Genomic DNA, 22,694 nt, shown 5'->3' with positions numbered 1-22,694 from the left:
AATAAATGGGTTGAGTTTATTTAACAGCAGCATAGATTGATGTAATCATTAGATTTGAGATCTTAAATTCTGAGCAAAAACAAAAGGAAAAGGAAAGATGCTGGATTATTAAAGAGAGAGAGAGAGAGAGAGAGAGAGAGAGAGAGAGAGAGAGAGAGAGAGAGAGAGAGAGAGAGAGAGAGAAACCCATAGGTTTCTGTGAGTTCAAAATGCTCATAATGGGGGAGACCTGAGGCAGGAGCTAGTCAAGCATTTTAGCAAAGGTGTTACTTGTCTCCTGTGTTATCAGCCTTAGTGAAATGTAAACCTCTAAATTCTGATTGCCAAAGGACAATGATCCTATCTTAAACTGCCTTCTTTGTATAAAGCATGTTCTGTAGGTAAAGATTGTGTGGAGGAGGATTATCGCTATACAGTCTGGCATGTAAGGACAAAATCCATCCATGCAGCTTAGACCAAACTTACAAAGAGAAAGCAAGCGCCAATCATTGTTGCTTTGAGTGTCACATCAAGATCTGCAGGAACATGTATCCCAAAGTTGTCAGCATTTGTGAACACATTATTAACAAATCCGGACCAGTACTTGGAAATCTTCCCGATCGTAAGCTTTTCATCCACAGTTTTCACCTTTGAAAAGAAAAATAAGAGGTAGGAACTTTGCAGGTAAACAGAGATAGTTGACATTTCTCAGCATGTTTCTTTCAGGATGAATTTGAGCTGCTGTATTATTTGCCGTATCCAAAAGGTGGCTCTACGTTGTTTGTTCCTGTGTGGACATTTACCTCCACAGTGCTCAAGAGTTTTAGACTGTCACAGTTTGTAGACCATTATAATTTGTTTTCCTTTTAGTTTTCTATGCAGATGGAGGAAATAATTAAGGCTAGACAACCACAAGATGGCAGCAGGTACATCTTTTAGTTATGTAGCTAAGCCTGAAGGTACCTGTTTTTTAAACCTGAATTTACTATCATAAAATATGTGTATGAACAACAGATATACTCTGTGTGTGCGTGTGTGTGTGTGTACACACACATATTAGAAATATTATTTGGATGAATTAAAGTATTTTCTAGGTATAATTCATGAAATTTAAACATTTATTAACCATGTAATTATTAAAGCTTTTAAACATAATACATTGTCAAGCTACACTTTTATGTTATGGTCAGCCATTTGTCAACACATTCCCTTCTAACTAACCATAAGTATTAGAAATCACTTTGAGCTAGTGTATAAACAGGAGATTGAGATGAGTCTGACCTTGAAGTCTACCAAGCCCATTCAGTGAGGGATCTACATCTGATTCCATCAACTATGTATTTATTTATCCTGTTTATCATTATGACACTTATTTAATATAGTTTCTTTTTCCCTGTGGTGATAGAAAATAGGAAAGTTTTCTTAGGACATAGCTATAGCATGGAACCTAAGCCCAGATGTTCAAATCTCATCAGTCATATTATTAAGAAGCCATGTAGCTAGGTGGTGGTGGCGCACCCCTTTGATCCTAGCACTCAGGAGGCAGAGGCACTAGGATCTGAGTTCGAGACCAAATCCAGCCTGGTCTACAGAGCAAGTTCCAGGACAGCCAGGGCTACACAGAGAAACCCTGTCTTGAAAAACCAAAAACCAAAAATCAAAACCAAAAGAACCCAAAAAGGCCACGTCACACGCTTTCTCAATTCTAGGCCTAGGACAAATCACTTAACAAAGTCTGTGTTCTCAGTGTGTATAGGCTCCTCCAGAAGTCTGGAAAACATATCTGGGTGGGATGCATACAAATAAAGAAAAGTAGATGCTTTAAAAGCTAATGGTTTCATTGAACCCTGCCTATAATGTATGTTTACAATAATCTGTTCAGAGAGCATATGTTGTTGCAGGATAAATTTGTAATGGCCCATTTTAATATTCAGTTCCAGAAACCTGAGAATACATGACTGTACTCTTACAAATGCAGTTTTATATAGTGACACTCTAGTGGAGTATGTTCTGAAATGAGACCTGAATGGGGTTAAATGTCCATCAAGCAGATCCACAAGAAAGGGCATAGATACTTTTGGTGATCAAAAAACATATTCACTCTATCCCATTTGTGCTTTTAATTTCCTATGAATCAACCTCATCAAACATAGGGTTACTATGATTTTTAACAATCACAACATATTGGTTATCTAAAAAATCACAATACTATCTCTCTCTTTCTATATATAAAGCTTGATGTTCAAAGGTTCAGAGGCTGAAGTTAAAAATAACAAGACATTCACTCCTTTAGGTAAGGATGTATAGTTGTCTATCTACTGTATTTAGCAAATATGTCAAGAATTTTAATTTTATATCTCTCATTTTCATTTGTTAAAGTTTCTTTGAAGAGCATGTGCGGTGATCTATGACAGATAAAATGGATAAGACCAGTACATTGCTATAGCATTATTTTGGCTAAAAACCTATGGATTTAGAATCTCTGGAGTAATGGCTATTATTATTGACATGGAAACATGATTTATGAGAATATTACACTAGTATGCAATTCTTTTCTTTTTTGTTTTGGTTTTTCAAGACAGGGTTTCTTTGTGTAGTTTTGGTGCCTGTCCTGGATCTCACTCTGTAGACCAGGCTGGCCTCGAACTCACAGAGATCCACCTGGCTCTTGGCTCTGCCTCCTGATTGCTGGGATTAAAGGCATGGGCCACCACCGCCCGGCCTATTATGCAATTTTTAAAATGTATTTAAGGGATATATCATGATTTTTTTTTAATTAAAGATTTTTTTAAAATGTACATTGGGGTTTTGCCTGCATGTATTTCTGGGTGAGGATGCCAGATCTCCTAGAAATGTAGTTTCAGATAGTTGTGAACTGCCTTGTGGGTGCTGGGAATTGAACCCCAGTCCTTTGGAAGAACGGCCAGTACTTTTAATCACTGAGTCATCTCTCCAGTCCCATGATTTGGATATTTTATAAACTGAATTATGATTCAAGAAATCAGGACCTAAGCAAAACTTTCTTTGTCATCCATACCTCAAAGTCCACATCACCAAAACAGCCACAGGTTGCACAAGGACCAACAATTTTTAAAGTGTCTTCTTTGTTTGCATTTTGGATTGTGAATTTGGGTTGAAAGGGGTCCCACTTTTGTGCAACATAACCAACTGTAGTACCGGGAGGGGCTTGGATTTCCAGCTGTAAGAGAAAATAGTAACAAAATGAAATTTTACAAAGGTTATTGTGTATTAATCACATAAGAATGCCAATTTATATCTATATAATATTTGTTATGAAATAACTAATGTCTTATAAGAGTCATTATAAATATATATTTTTGGCCAGGTGGTGGTGGCACACGCCTTTAATCCCAGCACTCAGGAGGCAGAGCCAGGTGGATCTCTGTGAGTTCGAGGCCAGCCTGGTCTACAGGGTGAGATCTAGGACAGGCACCAAAACTACATAGAGAAACCCTGTCTCGAAAAAACCAAAACCAGACCCAAACCAAACAAAATTATATATATATATATATATATATATATGATGAAAATTGGTGTTTTCTTTTGACATTTTGTATTTTGTCATGAGAATGATAAGAGTTCATTACACTGATCTGTTTAACAATCTCCTCTAAATGCCTTGGTGTACTTGGCACGATTACCATTTCATCTTATCTGTAACAGTGAGGGAATTATAACCTTTTAGCATGGATAAACTCAGTAATTACTTCTCAGTTGTAGCCCTAACACATATCTATTTTAGCCTCATTTTAGAAATTATTTTAACATTTGAGTGTAAGCCAAATAAAATCCTTTTGTAAGGTATTTTGGAGAGGGGGCAAATAGAAAATGTTTCTTTTGAAGTAAACAAGTTCTCTACCTATTTATATCATTTTTTACCTCATACTAAATTTATCATCTTGTGTATATGTCTACAATGTTCTTGAATAGACTCTCTCTCTATATATATATGTATATATAATATATTCTATAAAGTACATTTTGAATATATATGACTTATTTAAGATGAAAACTGGTGTTTTCTTTTGACATTTTGTATTTTATCATGGAAATGATAAGGATTCATTGCACTGATATGCTTAGCACTTCCCTAGATTTTTTAATATATGTATATATTCATATATATGTGACATACATATATAGTCATGTATGGCCTATGTCTACATATGGCATATGTAGTCAAAATACAGAAATTCATTCTTTCCCACATGTGCTTTTAACTCCCTATGAATCAACCTTGTGAAATCTATATAATGATATAAATATATATAATGTCTTAGGTATTAGAACACACACACACACACACACACACACACACACACACACACATATATATACTTCTAATCTGCAGAATAGAGAGTGAAACAATATTCTAGTTCACAGAGACATCATATCAAATTGAGTAGATGTCTACATCAATGAAAGTTATTATTATAGCTCTAATAACAATGACAACCAATTATGGTTTAAAATAAAATAGTTGAGTAACATCACTCTTTTTTATACCATGAGTTTATTGAATGTGCAAATGGTGTTATTCTGAGCAGAATAACATCCAAGGAAGATAACACATTAGAAGAGGCTAAGTGTCATGGCACCTCCTGGGCATTGCTACTGTCAGAGAAGATGACAGTATTTGTGTAACAGGAACCTGTAGATATTACAATTACTTGGCTAATATACTAGTTTGGGAGGCTATGTCTCAGTTGTAGGATGCAATGGGTTCCCTTAACTATTTAATCCAATGCAAGCTACCATAGTTATGGGTTACAAATGGAAAAAGTCCCTAACCAAATCTTCATGTTTTCCTTTTCCTGAAAGGGAAGATATAAATTCAAACGACCATTAGGTTGACTCTCTCATAGCTCCAGATGAATGCCACTTAAAGGAATAATCTTAAAAAGGAAAGATGCTCAGAGGCAGTGACCAACCTCTTGTAGGTAGCAAGGGCACCAGCAGCTGTTACACCTTAGGGGCCTGTTCACTGTAATCACCTCTCGACCCGAGTTGTCTGTGATCCTCAGGGTGCAGGCTCTCAGCGTGGAACATACATTACGGTTAAAACAGATGCTTTCCTCCACTGCAAAGTAAATTCTTTGTCCCAAGCCGTTTTTGATCTCATATTTGTTGGAAGTCTCAGTGCCGAGTATCACTATCAGAAAACACATCTTATAAAGACATGGAATCACCACTTGTCAAAAGTAAAAGAGTATTAGGAGAACATAGAGTTGCTGCAGAATTGCTGATAGTCTCATCTTCATACACATCTCTTTCCAGGCTCTAAACTCTGAAGACTCAGTCTCAGAAGTCAAAGTAAGATCTAAGAACAAAACTAACAACTTAACTGATTTTTATTCTAGAACTATGAACAAGCATGTTGTGACATCTTTCAACCAATGAACAGATTGTGTAAGGAAGAATTCATTACTCAAATAATAACCCTATTATTCTTCTGCAAGCAATTGGTACAATTTACAGTGGTATTTTTTTCCTGTATCTAAAATGTCCTTTAACATCCACAGTAGTGGTGCTGGCCAACTTCTTCAGTTCTGATATATTTTGACATAACATAGGATCTTATAAACAGGAAACACTCGAGCAGTTTGAAATTATTAATCATGCTTACACACATTTATCTACTGATAAGTTGTGTGCCTATTTTATTGAATCAGTTGTGAAGCAATAAAACAGTAGCATTTGTGTTGATGAAATTTTAATATGCTCTCAACTGTGATTCCTCTTCTCAGAATGTTAAGAAATTTCAATGATTAATATCTATGGGATATTAATTACTTTGTCACTTTCAGATTAATTTTATTGTCACTGTTATGAAAGACTTACTTTTATAATTATAGTTGTGCTTAAACTAATGAATTTAATTTTGGTTTAAAAAATAGGTCAAGCAATCATTTGATCTTTCCATCCATTGTTTATAAGATTTTAGATGTAAAGAAACTTCTGAACAGTAAAGCCTTTTCAGTAGTTTTAATAAACGCAGAATCTGATGTACTTACTCCCAAGAAGTTCCACCTGCTGATGGATGATTATCAGGTCCAACTGCAAAGGATCATACAAAGGAAGTGAAAACCGTTCTGCCACAGCCCTTGCTATGCAACAGGAAATCTGCCATTTTCATTAAAAAGTTTCAAACATTCACAATTTATAAGGCAAGACTTAGCCACAGGAATGAAAGCAAACTCTGAGAAGAAAATTATTTAATTTTTATTCTAGATCTATGAACAATCATGTACTGTATTTCAACTAAAGAACAAATTTGGTAAGGAAGAATTTATTACTCAAATAATTACCCTATAATTCCTCTCTGAGGCTGTGTCTCGCTTACAGGATGCATGACCTCTCTTCACAAAATGTTATTGTTCAACTAATAATTTATAGAACTCTTAAAATTCCAAGTCAGAATTGCCAAGAACAAGAAAAGCAATAGTGTTTACGCTAACTCTGTGATAATGAGAAAAATGGGTGATACGTCAAACTGTACATTTAGGATATTTTTAAATAACCTATGAATAATAACATAGACGACATTTTAAAATGTTCCCAAATTTCTTGTGAGGAAATGAACCCAGATGAGTATTGGGCATCCAGCTTCTTCCAGTGCCTGTATATTCACGACTCTGTCAGTTGGCACCATGCTCCTCTCAGGGAGGAAATACCTGTAAGCTGGAAAAATGACATTTTATAAATAGTTCTTATTCTTCTTCAGGCCAGGGAAAACAAAACTTTCAGACACCCACAGAATGTCAACTGAAGCAGAATAAGTGCTCCGTTACCAAATATCTGCCACAGCATTTGGGCTAGGTAATTAAAAAGAAATTATGCAAGTCAAAATGCAGTTTACAAATTTATTTGATACCGTGTGTGTTTGTATGCATGATGTATGCTGCACATAGCACAGTGCCCATCTAGTAGTGAGAGGATATATTTTAGTGCTGTTTCTCTTCTTCTCCCTTTATGTAGATGCTGGGGATGGAGCTCATGTTGCCAGGCTTGCAGCACCCTTACCGCCTAGCCGTCTTAGCAGCCCATATATTACCTTTGCAAAGGAAATATAAAATACGAGATTTAGAACAGCTTCTTTTTTTTTTTTTTTTAGTTTAATCAGCACTCATAGTAAAGCCAAATCATGAGCCTTGACTGAGCTGCTGATCACCGCATTTCTAATGCTTCATTTTTAAACCTATCTTGACATTGTTTTCACTGTATTCTCTATTCATATATGTAAACTTCGCAAGAATCTTTAAACCAAGGCAATTTTTCATAAACCCTGGTATTGATTGTATATCTACAACTCCAGGAAATTTGAAGCTGTATTCTTTCTTTCATTTTCCTTGTATATCCTCAGGTGAGGTAAACATTTTCTCTTATTGTCTTATCACTGATGGAGAAATACAATGTGGCCTCTTTTTAAAATCGCCAATACTTTTTACGGAAGTCATTTTATGACTTGAGATAGTCTAAAATCATATTAGCACTCAAAGCAAAGCATCTTGAAGTGGAGTAAGTTTTTGAGGGTATCACATTACTTCTGTCATCTTGCAGAAAATGGAGATTTTTCTTTGTGGGCAAAGAAGGGGGGAAACTTCAGAAAGAATGTGGTTATTAGCTCTGAGAAGAGTTAAATTAGGGATGGAGCACTAAGGTCAGGGATAAGGTGTCTGATGGAGCTGAAGTTTTTCTGTGTCCCGCCTGGCCCGTGGTCAGGACTAATCTTTCTCACTCTGGTCATCCAAGTAATTATTAATTAAATCTGTATGGCCTAATGGCTCAGGCTTCTTGCTAGCTAGATCTTACATTTTAAATTAACCCATTTCTATAAATCTATACCTTGCCACGTGGCTTGTGGCTTACCGGTATCTTTACATCTTGCTTCCTCTGTGTCTGGCTCATGACTCTTGACTCAGCCTTCCTGTTCCCAGAATACTCCTCTCTCTTTGTCCCGCCTATACTTCCTGCCTGGCTACTGGCCAATCAGCACTTTATTTATTAACCAGTCAGAGCAACACATTCACAGCATACAGAGCAATATCCACAGCAGTCTGAGTTTAAGGTCTTTGAATATTGGTGTCATGAATCCAATTTTAGTCCTAAAATTCGAAGCTATGTAGATCTACTCCACAGAGAAAAGGGAAGCTGTGTCTCTAATTTCCAACAACAGATATTAGCAGAATGATGCCCATAAAGTATTTGTTGTTCTATAGATTTTAGTATATTGTCTTATTGTATAGTCAAAAATTAAATAAAACCCCCAACTAGATCTAGATGGATACCCCAGGAAATTAGGGACCTGCACTAGTCACAGAGCATGCAGATGGCCACCCATCCTATTCCACTGGTGTGGCTAACCTAACTTTAGGAACAAGGGAAGCAATTCCCAAATGACACCATGACTTACAACACCTGTGCTCCCTGCTTTCTTCTCTCTCACACTTTTGTCATCCTCTAAGAAAAACTGAACTGATCTCTGTCTGTGGGCAAGTCCCCTGCTTTTGACAGTGCTGATTTGACTACTGCAGTTCCCTTTCCATAGTCCTGAGCCACTAATAAAACTGTCTTAAATGGACCCTTTCCATTGTCTCCTGCTGGCTGATAGACTAGGAGTCAGTAGAAATTTTAAATAGACTAAAATATACATTCAGATATCAGGACAAAGAAAGTGATGTTTTTCTGGGACAATAAAAATATTGTGGCAGTTTTGAATATATAACTTAAACGTAAATTAAAAAAAGATTACAAGTATTGATTTCATTGAATGCATTTAAAATCAAAAGGAATGTTTATGTGTGATTTTGTCCCCTTGTTGATAACTGAGTTTTTTTGTTGTTGTTGTTGGTTTTTCGAGACAGGGTTTCTCTGTAGTTTTGCGCCTTTCCTGGAACTCACTTTGTAGACCAGGCTGGCCTCGAACTCACAGAGATCCTCCTGCCTCTGCCTTCCGAGTGCTGGGATTAAAGGCGTGCGCCACCACCGCCTGGCGATAACTGAGTTTTAATATTTATACTCTGATGCTATAGGATTAAATATTAGTCACGATTGTGAATGTGTAAATCTAATCTAGAAGGTATCTACTAGCTTCCCCTTAGATTTATCCTACTATATATACATATGTTTATTTTCAAATTGTTTGACACAATTTTCTTGAGAGTGAGTGGATAGAACTTATTCACAAATAATATAGTAAGAGTTTAAATAACCATCTAGTTTTTAACATAGAAAGATTTTCCTTATATATTTTTGATTTCTTGAATTATGCAGTATTTCCAATATTCATAGTTTTAACTAATTCTTATGTCTTTCAATTGAAAGTTATCACACACAAAGTCTTTTAACAGATATTCTCTTACAGACTTAAGTGAAATACATAGAGCCTTCACTTCTACATGCTAGCATCTTTGATACAGAAAGGTACTCTGCACTCTATCAAAGGAGAAATATAAACACCAGTCCAACCACAAACCCTTTGATCTACAAGGGTGTCCTGCCTTTAAAATATGCTAGTAATGGTGGCACATAGCCTGTGGAAGTAACCAGCCAATATGTGATTTGACTTAAGGTCCACTCAATGAGATGGACTGTACCTGACACTACCTGGGTGACCAAGAACCTGAGACTAGATATCCCAGGGGTCTACAGTAAAAATAAATACTATTGTTCTTAAAAATAAGTGTAGCAATAAAGTGACTCATAAAGGCATTCAACTATACTCATAGATCAGTTCCTTACTCAGTCATCAGAAGATCTTCCTCCTTCAGCAGATGGGAACAAATACAGAAAAGACCCACAGCCAGACATGCAGAGAGGGAGAGATCTTGGAACACTCAACCCTAAATGGATGTCTCCATCAAATCCCTCCCTTCAGGCCTCAGGGAACCCTACTGAAGAGGAGGCAGAAAGAGTTTAAGAGCAAAAGGGGATGGAGGACACCAAGAAAACAAGGCCCTCTAAACCAACATGCTTAAAAACATATGAACTCACAGAGACTAAGGCAGCATACACAGGGCCTGCATGGGTCTGCACCAGATGGTGCCCTAGAGCTGAAAGAAGAGCTAGACACATGTCCCCATCCCTAACCCAGAAGCAATCACCAACTGATAATCACTTGCAAATGAAAATCTAATTTTGTCCAAGGGAGTCTCACTGGGGAAACAAACTACTCTTAAAGGTAGGCTGCATGCCCAGCAGTAGATGGCCAAAAGAAATGAACTCAATGGCATCTTTGGAGGTTACTTGGCACACAATGTAATATCAGGGCTTTTCCTTTAAAAAAGTTATATATTTTTAATTTTAATGCATATATATATATATATATGTGTGTGTGTGTGTGTGTGTGTGTGTGTGTGTGTGTGTGTGTGTGTGTGTGTGTGATTTTCCTTCTCTCTTTTTAACCCTACAAGTCCTTGGCATACATATTATGGCTTCCACTTTAGTGTTTTTATGAAATTCCTGAGTGTGTGAATGAGTGGATCTTTGTTTCTTGTGCCATCTCTCGGGCTCTTTTCCTTCTGTTTGTTTTGTCCAATTACTATGCATTAGTTTTTGTTTTATCTTATGGTATTATATTTATTTTATTGTTATCCCTTAGAAGCCTGTTTATTTTCTAATGAAAGACAGAAAGAAGTGGATCCAGAATAGAGGGGAAGGGGGGTGGGACTTGGAGGAGAAGGGGATGGGGGAAACTGTTTTCAGGATATAGTATGTGAAGATAAAAGTATATTTTCAATAAAAGAAAGAACAGTTAACACATACAAAGTGATTTAACAGACGTGCTCTTACAGACTTACATGAAATACTTTTGAAATCCCCACTTATCTTTCTATATGTATACAGCCTAAAGCAAACCCATAGTCTTTTGGTACAAAATGAGTAAGTTATTCCCTTTAGAAGTAAAATGTAAACAATTTATGGCATATTTTGTTTTCTGAAAAAAAATTAGCAAAGATGTGATTTTAGAATATGTACTGCATTTAAAACTGAAGCTCATGAGTCCTTCTGTCTATTTATTGAAGGTTAGAACATGCATTCACGTCAAGCATCTGGCCACGGTGTGTCATCATTCATGGGTGGAAGAAGAATATGTGATGACCATATGTGATCATCAAACCTCAGCCCTCTGGCGCTGGTATATCACTTTTATATTTGGCAAAACCTTGTCTGACAACGCTCCCAAACAGCTTGCAGCAGTTAATCAACTCTAGTCAGCTATTACAGCTGATCCTTTTTGCAGATGGAAGATGGGAGGTTAGCTTTTCCAGCTCCTTTCCGTAGCTCCCTGAGCTCGCCAGTCTCTATAGAACATTTGTCTGCCAGTGGGCTTCTGGGGAAGGCATCTGCAATTATAAACATTTTCCCAGGAACATATGCTACAGGCAGCTTAGGCCCTATCAGGCAGAGCAGAAATCTCTTGTACCTTAAGGGAATTAACACAGAGATTTGATTTTGATAAAAGAGATAGACTTTATGTTTGAAGGAATGCCAAACAAGTGAGCATGGCAGCAGATGTGCTGACATCTCAATATTAGTGTTAGAGTCTTTCTAATCTTGGGTAGGATAATGTGCTAAAATAACAGTAATACATCCACTTATGAAGAGCGATTTCTATTTGTTTGCCACAGGACAAAGTTATTACAAGGCTTGAAGTGCTGTCTGTCCTGCCATGAACGGCAATGGTACCTAATAGTGGGCTGTGATCATCCAAGCAGGTTGGCCTGGAGACTCAGGAACATTGGAAGACAGTACTGTGGCCTTGGTAACTCGTTTTCCCTTGGTCTTTCACGTTGCTTTTGAGATCTGTTGAAAAGTCTCAGCACCTTGCAGAAGTCTCCATGACTGCCTTCTCCCTTGAGGATGAGTGTTTTCTTGGCTTTTGGGCCATGCTTTGCACTTTTTGGTCAACATTTTTTGTTTGATCATTAACTAATAAAATGTTTGAGTGACAGGGCTATGTTTTATGCTTCTTCTATGCCTTGAATATACAAGTGCTCAATAAATGTTTAATTAATAGCTGTAGGTGGCCTGGTCTGATAATTCCTGGAGAATTTCTGTCTCCTCACCTTGAGCAATGAACAGAAGGTAGATAAACGTGCTAAATGGCAAAGTCAAAACTATTTAGTCTCGTTACTCTGTCAAGTAAATAAGGATAGATAGCAAAAGCATAGAATAAAATTCTATCTAAATAACAAAAGTAAATAAAGTCAGTACTTTATAACTTCATGATTTTAATGCATTCTGTACTCCATTAAATTATTGGTTTAAAGACAAGAAACTAAGTTTAATTGTTTTTAAAGGGAACACACTAGTAGAAATGGAAAGATGTGCAAACCTGGCTTAAATATTCTAGACCAGGGGGAAGACTGGTTGTTGGCAGGAAACTGCTTGGCTGAGGGGCATCCGGCTGCTGCCTTGCTTGTTTCCTGGGATGGGAAGAAGCTGCTTGAGAGTGTTGACCTGGATTTGTGACTTCAGGAAGAAAACCAGGCAGACCTCCAGGCTTTTGATTCTGTGAATCTGCAAGACAATGGATATCTTATTTTTTTTTAATGAAATGTAATTTATTTTTTTATTTCTGAAGGAATGCAGCATTCTCTTTTTTTTTTAGATTTATTTATTTATTTTATGTACATGAGTGCTCTACTTGCATGTACACCTTTATGCCAGAAGAGAGCATCCGATCCCACTAGAGATGGTTGTGAGCCACCATGTGGTTGCTAGGAATTGAACTCAGAACCTCTGAAAGAGCAGCCAGTGCGCTAAACTGCTGAGCCATCTCTCCAGCCCAAGAATGGATATCTTTATGTGTGTTACAATTTAGGTTTTGTTTGCTTTTATTTAATCTTTCTTTCTTCTTTTTCTTTTTGATTTAGATGGAAGTTTGTTCCTTGATTGATGTATCTCTCATTTTAGTGCATTTCCTTTGTTTTCACTACTCCTTACCACCACCACTTGACTTCTCAGCCAAAGAAAAAGGAATGTAGAAAAATGCTGGTAGTTGTGAGAAAAAGCTGAATAACTTGGCTTAAATAATTGGCCTGGAGATACATTGCATGTGTAAATATGTTTGTGTATAAGTGCAAGTAACACCTGTTCAAAAAGATGAGGAATCATAGATCACAAAAGCAAAATAAATGGTAATAGACCCTAGATAGTCTGTACTCATAAAAGGATAGCCTTAGACTTGAATTTTTCCTTGGGATTTTGACTACCTTTTAAGTCATGGTTTCCTTTCTTTGAATATTATGGGGCTACCTTGTACTTTATGAAGACACTTTGTCTAATTTATTAGTCATAGTATTATAGCCCAGTTTAATTGAATAATCTCATATTTCAGCCTTCAACAGAGCCACCTGGGGTGGGGACCTATCAAAATAGGTATTGGGCCTCTCTCCAGTGATTGATTTAGAAACTGGGGTGGGAGGCTTGCAAAGTTGCATTGGTAAGATCTCAGGTAAAGCTAATAGTCCTAGTGGTATGAGGATATGCTCTGAAAACTCACTGTTAAACTGAGTAAGCTTAAAGAAGCTCACAATTTATCTGTGAGTGTCTTAGCATAATTTTGGAATGGTATAAAGGTCACTCTGTTGGTTTAGAGATATCAACTGATATCAATATTACTGCCAAGTAAATATGCTTCTATTTCAGTCATCTCACATTCAACTCTGGAGGCTTTCTATATATTGTGTATTAGTCTATGGATGTTATGCATAAGCCCCAAGCAGGAATATCTTTATCTAAAGTTATAAATGATAGCTTTCTAGTAGTTTCCCTATTCCATTCTCAGAAATATCCTGTGTAGTTTCCCTCATTAGATGCTGTTTTTCCCATAGACTGTCAGTGTTCATGCTTTTCATCCTCATAGAGTGCCAAGGTTCTTTTTTTTTTTTTAATGTGAATAAACTTAAGTGGTTTATCAAAGTTGTGTTGCTTTAGCTTAGCTGTTGATTCACAAGAAAGTGAACGACCAAGTTTTTTTTCTTTTTAAAACTATAGCAGGGTTCATTATGAAAGCAAGCATAGTTAAGAATCACATTGTTTAAGAACATTAGCATTTCCTGAGAATATGTCAATCATTAGGTGATTCACTGATGTGTAAAGGTCATGATGTATGTTTAAAAGCTAAACAGACTCTAGCATTATTAGGAAACAGCATTTTATACACCATGGTCTTTGTGGCTCATCATAGACTGAAATGTTGTTAAGTAACATGTACATGAATGAGACAAAAGAATTGGTTCTGGATTGATACGAAGAATAAATTTATAACAGCTGCATAAGATTTGAGCAATTGCTCTTACTGATCATATAGTAAAATTGGGGTGCTATATAAATACTTAATATAAATTATAATCGTCTTATTTCTACAAGAATAGCCAGATTTATGAAAGCTTTTGTGTGTTTGAGGTATTTTTCTGTATCTTGAAATCACAAATACAGTTTAAAAATGTACTGGGATTCTTTCTAAGATAATAAACTCCCATTATTAAGAAAACCCAAGCACAGTCTGAACAGGGATGAAGGAACACAGATGAATGGCCCTTCGGAAAAAGGAATAAATTGATTCTAGTAATGACGAGCTTGTTACGTTTGTGCATACAGTAAGTGTTAATGAGGGGCAATTGCCAGATGACTCATTTATTTATTTACCCCTAAGGTTGTAGGAACTGCCTGGGTTTATATTAATATTGATGTCAGTTACTAAGTTTGCATTTATCTGTGGCATTTGAGATCTGTCCAGGACTTGCTTGAGGATTAAACAAATGAAGAAACTTGTCCTTTGGCCCCTCTGTAACAGAACTTGTAAGTGATAAGGCTGAAGCAGTTGGCTTCCCACAAAGATTCCTCCAGAAATGCTGTGACCTTGGGAGCAGAGCCCAAAAAGGGAAAGGGATAACTCCTCTTCCTCTTAGGAAAAGACACTGGAAGGGAATTCCAAGAGGGAACCCCAAGACCAGGAAGACAATGTAAAACTGTCTTAAAATCAGAGGGGAGCTACCACAAGAGAAACAGCTGGAAAAAAGTTAATGCAACAAACACCTCATCCAACCTCAGTGCCCAAAACAGCTGTCATCCTCATTTTGCAGAAAACAAAACCAAAAGCAAAGTAGTGGCAAAATCATGATCTAGAAAATATTAGGTCACAAACAAAGTGTGTGATGGTAGTTCATGTCACCATAGAGAGGTATGGTTAATGGCCGGAAAGGGAACATTGTCAGCTGCTGGAAATTCCATATCTTGCTCTTGGTGGTGGTTACATGAGTATATCTTTGTTTAAGAAAATCATGAGACCTGTGTTTGGTGTTTGTTATGAACATGCAAAATTCCACAATAAAAGCGTGGTTAATTAATAACAAAAGTTGTTAGACTATTACATTATCTCTATTGTCATTTTGTTTTATAAAAAAATTGGTAAATTACTCCAAGTTTACCTTGTAAACTATGCTGCATTAACATACCACAGAAGGTTATTAAATGTCTGGAAAGGCGCTACATATATCCCTGACCGGGGCTACTAGGTTTCTGACCTAACAGCAGGTTCAGAGAATGCCTTTCCATGCATTTATTTTTACCAAGTGAAGAGGTTCCAGATGATATCCATTTCTTTGATCTATTGCATCCAGTTCAGGCTGTCTTGGACTTGTCTATAAAATGCCCCATTAACCTGGCATCTCTGAGGAGATGCTATCTGACAACACAGTTTCATAGGCCAAAGACCACTATGAAGTTATGGTCCTATCTTTAAATATTTCTGAAAAATGTATCCTCAAACATATTTTAGACAAAAATGAGATAAGGCGATTGCTCAAACAAGATTCCCTATTTAAATGATACTTTCCTGTCACTTTGGTTTTATAATAAATGTTCTATCTGAGCCATGGGCTAAATGTTTTAGCTGGTCATAGGGATGCCCGTTTTTATCTTAAAGTTTGTCTCTAGGTTTCGTGTATGTTTAAGTCACAAATACAGTCCTTTTCATTACTGAACATTATGTCTTTTTGGAAGATTAATCATAATATTGCTTTCCAGTCACATTTTCTTCAAAGACCCAGACCACTAGATGAATAAGAAACTCCTTTGAATTGCTATCTGGCTTTGAATTTCTATCTACTCTTTTAAAAATGTATAACTAAACCATCAATATTTTACACACTCTGCAACTCTTCCCCTTCCAGGCCACTCTGTTGCTGCTCTTAATTTACAAAACGAGAGGCATTTGGACCGTGGTTGTGCCAGTCTTCCAGAAACGTTTCTCAAGGTTTGTGTTTGTTTGTCTTCAAGTAGAGACCGTTATGCACACATACAGTAAAATTCAATAGTTTTCTCTTCCTGTTGTATTGTATAATCTGTCGCTAAGCTTTCCCAAGGATTCTCAGACCTGTACTAAATAAGAATGAAAAACACAAAGACTACTTAATTTGTTTAATAGGTGTCAGAGATGTGTTTATGAAGCAAACAACAGTATATTCACAGTATTTGGATTAAATCATCTATTTAGATAATTTAGGAGAGTTTACATTTGTAGAGTCATCTCATTTGTGACGAGTTTTAAATGCTTCCTAAATTTTACAAATCAAACTCCTCATTCTGAAACTTTTCATAATAGTGTAGAGTTTAATAGTGATTTATTTTGATAATTGAATAAAATGGATTATAATTTGATTTTTAGAAATATTTTTTTCTGTGATTGTGTCTTATTACCCCTGACAAAACCTTATCTCTCATCTTTTGACATCTGTCTTAATTAAAACAGATGTTTCAACAGTTTTAGGGTTCTGAGTGAAACTGTATACCCTTTTCTCCTAATGTTCCTAATAGATCTGCTTGCTTAAATTGGATAATTTGATCACTTTGATTGATTTTTTATGAGGAATTTACTACCAAAGTATTCTTAAAATATTTTAAGCTTATAAAGTAAAATATTTAGTTCGACTGCTTCAAATTGAGGCTTCACTGACATTCTGTTCTTCATTGGGCTGTATGCCACATGGCTTTGAACAACAGATGAGCAATTACAAATGTTGGAATAACATTTTTAGCTGTCTATGTGAAATCTTTCCTTTGGATTCATTTAAATTTGGAATTTCATTCCATTACTGGGTTTACATTAAATTTTTCCATTCTCGATTTTGTTTTACAAGTGTTTCTTATTCAATTTGCTAAGTTTGCATTCACAGTAGTGAAAAGACATTTTTATATGAGAACTTTTTACATTCTTTTGACTAAAATGTGTGTGTATTTTAAGTTAGGACAAAGTAAACCTTGGAGTAAAATAATTCAAATTCCAGTGTTTAAGAGCAATAAATAACAGCTTTTAAAGTAATGACCTCACTGGTTAAAATACTTCAAGAGCCATGCACATGTAGTTATAATGTATATAAGGGCCTATTTAGTTGCTGACTAGGTTTTCTCTTACCTTTAGAGGCCATGGCAGTCTGAGTACTTCTTCAAAGGCAGCTAGGTGAAAAGGCTTTTCCTGTTTCAACACGCAGAGAACAGAATGAATAAAACTCCCGACACTCACTGTCTGCCTCATGTCAGCTTACAGACAACAGAAACACAGTGCCTCGCTGGTTCTAGAGTGTTTGATTTTATCTTTTGGACAATAGGGGGAGATGAAGCCATTACCCAAGGTGAAAAAAAAAGGCCTACTTGGAAAAAGTCATATAAGTCAGTGGCTAAAAGAGCTACTTAAAAATAACAAAGAGAAAGGAAAACACATTCATGTCATTGTGCTGCCGCTTAGGTGTGTGGTATGTTTTGAAATCAGATGTGGTCTGTTATGTTCTCAGAGTCAGAGGCTGTGTAAGTCATCCTATCACCTGGAAGGCTGTCACAGATGGAAACACAATTCTTTTTATGTTCAAATGTTTGAGCCACATTCTTTCTTATTTTGTTGTGTGATTTCTGTCCAACTCACACCCTACAAACAAACAAAAAAACAAAAAAAAAGGATGCATTCCCCACCTCTCATGCAGATAAATAATTTTTTATTTTCAGGTGTAAATTAAATGTGATTAATCATGAGGATCAGGAAACATGAAGTTTCAGTAGCTTCACAGAGCTAAGCAAAGCCTACACATATTTCACTCATCATGTACTGAAAATGAAATTTCGACCCTAAAGAGTCAGCTTGTAGTTGTGAGTGCCGCTTCCTAGGAGGATACGGGGCTTTGCTCACCCCGTATCCCAGCCTGGATGCTATAGCACAGGAAACATCACAGCAGTGTCGACTCTAAAATTAGTGCAGCTGCCTCAGGAGGTAGAGGGGCAAAAAAACTGAAAGTTTAATATGATACGTATTGAAAGTCTGGATTTCTTCCTTGACAGGGAACTTTTTGTTGTTGTCTTATTTTTCTTATTATGTCTGGGGCTGAACATAACTATCTTATTTAAGTTTCTGTTCCAAAGAAAAGCTATATTTACATTTTTAAAAAATTAAACTTCATACATTTTATTGACATTTGCAAAAAAAAGAGATAATCTAAAGAAGTTAAGTTACACTGTCCAACAAAGTGTTTTAAATTGTGATCATAATTGGACAATAATTTCGACGGTTCTATCGAGCACCAACTTTGAAATTAAAAGAGCATGATTAAACATTTGACCTGTAGAGGGCACACCACCCCTGCAATTGCATATGGTCATGTGACAGATGACTGCTCTCTTTATACCATGCTCTGCAACCTGGCATTTCTGCGTGCTCTAATGTGGTGTGGCTACCTTTGAAGTGTGTCACTGCCTGTTTCTTCTCTTACGCATTCTCTATGCACAGCCAATCACAGGGCCAACGCTGCTTTTCTCTTTTCAGGTGCCTCTTGCCTGCCTCAGGGCTCCCTTCTCTGTTCTTCCTGATTCATATTCTTTCTCAAGGAGAGGCACCGGCCCCTCTTTCGTGAAATTCAGCTGTTTCAAGCATGCGAACGGTTCCAGGTATCCCAATAAATAACTGTTGCTTTGGGCTTTGCAGCTAGTCTCTTTCTGTAGAAACTGCTGTCCAACTTCACCTTCAACACTACCAGTCCTAACAGTGCTGTGTTCACAGTAGAACCAAGGTCCCCACTATTGTTCAAGATAGATACACCCTCCCGCCCCCACCCCCCACCCCCGACAGCGGCTTCTCTTGCTATGGTGATGCATTTTTCTCCTCTCCAATTGTGATTCTATTAAGCAGAGATATTACAAGGTGAACCTACAACAACAAAAAACCCAATAATATTAAAAAATAGTGCCAAATAGGAAAATCAAATAATGAGCTTGCAGGAAAACAAGCAAACAAAACAATAACAACAGCAACAAAACCCAAATAACCTTGAAAACAAATACCAGAAAGCATAGGGTTGTGGCTTGCCCCTTCCCTGTTAACTCTTGACTGGCTATTTTGAGGCAAGCAAGCGTACAGAATAGCTTAGCCATATTAAACTCCACTTGACTTGGACTGTACTCATACCCTCTAGTCATAATGTACTTACCTGCACAGACTATGCACACAATTCCCATTCCTGTATACCTGTTAGAAACATAAGATTCCTACTTGCATTAAGACACACACACACACACACACACACACACACACACACACACACACACACACCACTATAAACAATGGAGTCAGTTTCTCTTTCTCTCAGTGACCACCAAACTTGGACAGTTTCTCTTCAAAGGTTATTTCCAATACTTCCTAGAAGGGCCAGTCCTGCCTGAACAGGTTTTTGATGTAGACAATGAGGCAAAACTATGAGTCTTCAAGTTTCTATTTGGTGAGAATCCCCTATCTACCATGTTATGCATAATTGTATGTGAATATGATTAAAATCAGATTCATTATGGGAAAAGACATGTACAATGGGCAAAGTCTTACATAATTTCCTATCAGTTAAAATGAGAACCCACACAAACTATATTGCTTAGTAACCAGCCATTCTTTCTCTCAAATCCCCAAAAAGGAAGCTCTAAAAAATAACTGGGCCCCTTACATACCCTCACTGTCAATGGCCTGCTGTCAATCTTTAGATTTATTCATTTTATTGACTTGTTTATTTATAGTGTGTGTGTGGTGTGTGTGTGTGTGTGTGTGTGTGTGTGTGTGTGTGTGTGTACACTATGTCACAAATAAAGGTCAAAGGGCAACTTGTGGGAGTTGGTGGCAAGCACCTTTATCTACTGAGCCGTCTTGCCAGGCCATTCATTTTGTCTTTGAATAGTTTTCTTGCTACTTATGGAAATCTGTGTGAATGCTTATTTCATTTATTTAAATAAGAACCCCAGACCAGGAAACAGGTGGCCCAAACTCTGCCCATTAGAGTTTCTCCCTTGAGCTTTTGAACTTGATCTTAGCTAAAAGGCCGAGAAGCATTTTTTTTTTCCGAGACAGGGTTTCTCTGTGTAGCTTTGCTCCTTTCCTGGATCTCGCTCTGTAGCCCAGGCTGGCCTTGAACTCACAAAGATCTGCCTGCCTCTGCCTCCCGAGTGCTGGGATTAAAGGTGTGCGCCACTACTGCCCGGCTCTCCCTTGAGTTTTTGGTTTGCAACTTCCTTGTGTGAAATTATTCTCCATTCGTGACACCCAGCCTTGTTTGTTCTTGGTCTGTTCCCATGTCCTCTGTTCCAGCAAAAAGAAAACAAGACAAATTTGCAATATATCCCCTGCACCATTATGTTCTGTCCATGGCCTTTTCACAGAAAATATCATGGATGTTTTGTTATGCTATCCATTCAATAATAAATCCCTGTTTAAAACATTGCATGTTATTTAATGGTCAGATATTTGAAATCCATTTCCAGTGGAGAGACTCATCAAAATAGTCTCTTCTGATACCAAGGGAGAGAATTTGTTTAAATCCACATAGTAGCAGAGAAAAATACTATGCATTACAGCACAAAACAACATGAAAAATGCCACTAATGTTCTTCAAATCACATAGTGGCAAAAAGATGAGGAGTAGAGTTATCCATAAGATGACAGATTTGCCAGAAACTGAGAGAGAAGACTGGGAAGAGCTCGCCTTTGTAATACTTCACTAGGTTGGTTTTCTGTCTCTGGTTTTACTATGAAATGCACAAGCATTTAAAAATCATGTTTATACATATAAACACATGTATATTTGTATATATCTATACATAGGTGTATAAACACAAACACATACTACAATCTAAGTTTATATAAAAGGTCACTTATTTTTCTTGACTATTATGATTTTCTATGTAATTATTTGACTTATTAAGTTTTGACTATTGTCCTTTTCATAGAAAGTGATGTCTCCATTGTGCAAGCAGTGGTTCTATACACATGTCATTCTTTTGTACTATACTATGCATAAATGAAATTTCTTGTATGGAATATGAAAATATGGATTTTTTTCTAAATACTAAGTACAAATTTTCATCCCAACAACAGTGACTAAGAGTTCTTATTTCCACACATTCTTTCAATACATGCTTGGTCAGTGTAATGGGGGATTAACTAGGGACTTATAAATGTTAATCTATGAACAGGTAGCACTCAAAAGTCTTAATTATATAATCTAATGTAGCACAAATCTTAAAAGGTCTTATTAATAAAAACAAACCTGAAACCAGGTATGAGGGTGAATGCTGGAAGATCAGAGAAGCAGAACAACTCACAGCCACCTCGCCTCATCAATTCCTCAGCTGATCCTGTTTACTCAGACTAGAACCCTCTGAGTCCTCAGATGGAATGAATCTCAACTGAACTGCTGCTCAAAAGCCTAAAAGCTTAACCAGGCTCTAGTTCCTGGTCCTTACGCCTTATATACCTTTCTGCCTCCTGCCACCACTTCCTGGGATTAAAGGCGTGTGTCACCATGTCTGGCTGTTTTCAGTGTGGCTTTGAACTCACAGAGATCCAGATGGATCTCTGCCTCTGGAATGATAGGATTAAAGGCATGTGTGCTACCATTGCCTAACTTCTATGTTTAATATTGTGGCTGTTCTGTTCTCTGACCCCAAATAAGTTTATTAAGGTGCACAATATATTGGGGGACACAATATCACCACAATCCAAGAAAAGTAAATAACTTCATGTGCATTTCTTTTTTCATTTTCTCTGACTTCATTGTCATGATATAGTAGTGACTAGTTTTATGACTTTCTGAAAGTGATGACTAGACATAGAAATCTATGTGTAGGCCGGGCGGTGGTGGCGCACGCCTTTAATCCCAGCACTCAGGAGGCAGAGTCAGGCGGATCTCTGTGAGTTCGAGGCCAGCCTGGGCTACCAAGTGAGTTCCAGGAGAGGCTCAAAGCTACACAGAGAAACCCTGTCTCGAAAAACCAAAAAAAAAAAAAAAAAAAAAAAAGAAAAGAAATCTATGTGTAGAAGGACTGTAAGTTAGCAGTATAAAGATTCCTTTCAATTTTGCTTATAGCAGTTTTTCCTATAATATGAAGCCATGTGAGCATCCCATCACCAGCACCTGCATCATGCATTTCTACTCGTAAGTCTAATCTTCAATTTTTCCCCTATCAACAAATACATTATGGAACCAAGCAGGATATAAGTAAATAAATGAATAAGAGAAAGAAAAAAACAAATATGAGGAAATATCATTGTTGGTATTTTCCAGAACATAGCTATCCATGAAATGTGAAAAAAAACAACCTTTTAATGTGAACTGATGTTTCTTATCGTTAACACTACTATTCATTTACACAATTGTGAATAAACA

At 36.8% G+C, this 22,694-nt stretch overlaps 1 protein-coding gene across 1 annotated transcript in view; it reads right to left on the bottom strand.

Annotated features, from left to right (window-relative positions):
• Nucleotides 1–22,694, bottom strand: part of Plscr5 (phospholipid scramblase family member 5) — a 32,841-nt gene that overhangs the window by 6,947 nt on the left and 3,200 nt on the right. The window contains exons 2-7 of the mRNA XM_052716798.1: nucleotides 17,423–17,482; nucleotides 12,338–12,522; nucleotides 6,015–6,057; nucleotides 4,932–5,152; nucleotides 3,017–3,178; nucleotides 466–627 (exon numbers count right to left, since the gene is read on the bottom strand). Coding sequence (XP_052572758.1) covers nucleotides 466–627; nucleotides 3,017–3,178; nucleotides 4,932–5,152; nucleotides 6,015–6,057; nucleotides 12,338–12,522; nucleotides 17,423–17,435 — 786 coding nt within the window. The 5' untranslated portion in view covers nucleotides 17,436–17,482. The remainder of the gene's footprint in view (nucleotides 1–465; nucleotides 628–3,016; nucleotides 3,179–4,931; nucleotides 5,153–6,014; nucleotides 6,058–12,337; nucleotides 12,523–17,422; nucleotides 17,483–22,694) is intronic.

This window comes from Peromyscus californicus, unplaced genomic scaffold (genome assembly GCF_007827085.1).
Source record: "Peromyscus californicus insignis strain IS unplaced genomic scaffold, ASM782708v3 Scaffold_11__1_contigs__length_118956290, whole genome shotgun sequence".
NCBI classification, from domain to species: domain Eukaryota; kingdom Metazoa; phylum Chordata; class Mammalia; order Rodentia; family Cricetidae; genus Peromyscus; species Peromyscus californicus.
Note: the sequence above shows the minus strand (reverse complement) of the source record. Positions and strands in the feature narration are given on the sequence as shown.